Below are 2500 nucleotides of genomic sequence, written 5' to 3' on the forward strand. Positions count from 1 at the left end.
GTAAGTTGAGCCTCAGCCGGTCTTCTTCCATGTTTGCAGTACCCTGGCTTTGGGCGCGCATCAACCAGAAGAGGGTTTGCTTTCCAATTTCTTCTGTTGTGAGAGGGCCCTTTGTTCTGTTTGCTCTCTTTGTTCTAGCATTTTGGGCGAACCGCATGATCCAGGCGCACACTCGCAACGTCTTCCAGTATGAGCTTTTGGCAAGGAGTTCGTCGAGCTCATCGTCAGAATTCACGGCCAAGGCGAATAATTCCTTTGTGGTTTTCACCTCTTGGTTGGATTCCTTACTGGGTGCGGTGACAAGGTTTTCTGGCCATTTCCTAGGGTCACTAAGCCACTCTGGTCCACTCCACCATAGTTGGTTCTCTTTAGATACCAATCCACCACGGCTGGCAAGATCTGCAGGATTGTCTTCAGTTGGTACGTGCCGCCAGATAACCTCAACATGCTCTCTGATCTTCCGTACTCGGTTAGCCACAAACTGCTTGTAGTCCCCTCCACCTAATATCCAGTACAAGGCAACACTGCTGTCCAGCCAACAGTGTAGGGAAGTTACTGGGAAGCCTTGAAGTGCGTCTTGTACGTTACTCAAGAGGTTTACAGCCATGTGTCCCGAGACCAGCTCTCGTCGAGGTATAGTTAGGCCTTGCTTCGCTAGTCTTGCTTTCGCCGCGACAAGTCCTTGATTTAAAGTGCTTGGTTGTTTGACGACGGCGTAAACAGCAGCAGCGACACCCTTTCCGCTTGCGTCCCCGAAGGCGTGGAGTTCAATTTCCTCGATTGATTCTTGGGCGCTGGTCAGTGCTCTTGGGCAGGAAACTTCATGTGGTAAAGAGCGCTCCCACTTCTGCCACAGTTGTTCTAAAGGCACCGATAACGGTGCATCCCAAGCGGATTTCTCTTCGCAGGCATTTCGGTAAAGCAGCTTTCCTTGTAAGGTGATTGGCGCGATCAGACCAAGGGGGTCATAGATTCTTGCTACTTTTCCAAGAATCCCTCGTTTAGTAGGTTGCGCAACTTCTTCTGGAATAGTGACTGCAATTTCGTCTGTTGATTTATCCCATTTTAAACCAAGCAGACCGCACTCTCTGGACTTTACTCCTAGTTGCTGTTTGGCATAGCTCAAGTCATCTTCATTCCCGGCGTCCTCTGAGATCTCTAATTTAGGGATGTTTGAGTGCCACTTGTGCAAATGAAAGGTGGCCCGGCGAAATATTTCGGTCGTTTTAGCTTTCTTTTCTTTGGTTTCTTGGACAGTTCCTCCGCCAGTAATGAGATCATCTACATAAAGTTCTCGTTCTATTCCCGCAACAGTATCAGGGTGATCAGCTCTACAAGTGTTTAAATGGTGCTGGATTACGCCGCCAAGCAGAAAAGGCGAGGGTCCCAAGCCAAATAGTGCTCTGGTGAACCTGTAGGTGCGAATACGTAAGGGATTCTTGCCGTCTAGCCAATGGAAACGCAGTGCGTCTCGGTCTTGCTCGCGGATACGCACTTGAAGAAATGCCTTGCGAATATCACCGGCTAGGGCTACTGCATGAAACCTTCCTCTTAAGAGTACTTTCCACAGCTGATTCTGTAGGGGTGGTCCAACTTCTAGGCAGTCGTTTAGGGAGGGAGCTGAGTCATAAGCTCTCGCTGAGGCATCGTATACAATCCGCGTCTTAGTAGTTTCGGCGCTCTCTCTTACAACAGCCTTGTGGGGGATGTAGAACTCTCGTCCAGATGCTGGCATCTCTGCCTCTTCTATAACTCCTTCATGTAGCTGTTCTTGGATGATTGCATCATAGTCGTTAAGCTTCCCTGTTTTCTTCAGTCGCTGAACTAGGCTTCCGAGTCGCTTCAAGCTCCCCGACTTGTTAGAGGGCAAGGGAGGATGATCTCCTTTCCAGGGAAGGCCGGTCTCGTACCAGCCTTCAGGGCTGCGGCTGAGCTGTTCGATGAACTCTTCATACACCACGCTTTGATCTCCATTTGGTTTATCTTCGAGCCCTAGAACGTCCATGCGGCAGAGCTCTTCATAACTGGTTGAGGTCGTTTGGGCTAAGAACATGCTGTCAAGGTTTTGCTCTGTTCCTGGAGACATAATGGTCCACCCAAAGAGAGTGAACTCGGCCACAGGCTCTCCAATGGATCCAGTACGCTGGGATGTAGACGTTTTAATCTTCGCGTAATCACTCGCTCCCAGAATAACATGAACCGGAAGTAGGCTCTTGGTGTCAGTGTCTTCTATGTCCACGCCTTTCAGATGACGGTATTTTCTGATCATTTCCCTGTAGTTCGGGTTTTCCACGCACAACAGTTCAGCCCGGTCTATCCTGTTTGCGCTGAGAGGGATGGTATAGTTTCCTTTTGTGTCACTCACTTGAACGTTGTAGGTTTCGGTTCGCTTGGTAACGGTGCCCACAATAGTTTGTATTTGTCGCGTTAGAGTGCGTGACGGTACAAGATTTAATCGATCCAAGATGTATCCCGAGGCATAAGAGGCAGTTGCCCCGGT

The 2500-nt window shown here is 49.5% G+C and overlaps 1 protein-coding gene across 1 annotated transcript in view; it reads right to left on the reverse strand.

Moving 5' to 3' along the window:
• LOC137997342 (uncharacterized) overlaps positions 1-2500 on the reverse strand; it is a 6043-nt gene that overhangs the window by 1770 nt on the left and 1773 nt on the right. Inside the window, exon 1 of the mRNA XM_068843281.1 lies at positions 1-2500. This exon is cut by the window's left edge and continues 1770 nt beyond it; it is cut by the window's right edge and continues 1773 nt beyond it. Coding sequence (XP_068699382.1) covers positions 1-2500 — 2500 coding nt within the window.

This window comes from Montipora foliosa, chromosome 3 (assembly GCF_036669935.1).
Source record: "Montipora foliosa isolate CH-2021 chromosome 3, ASM3666993v2, whole genome shotgun sequence".
Taxonomy (NCBI): domain Eukaryota; kingdom Metazoa; phylum Cnidaria; class Anthozoa; order Scleractinia; family Acroporidae; genus Montipora; species Montipora foliosa.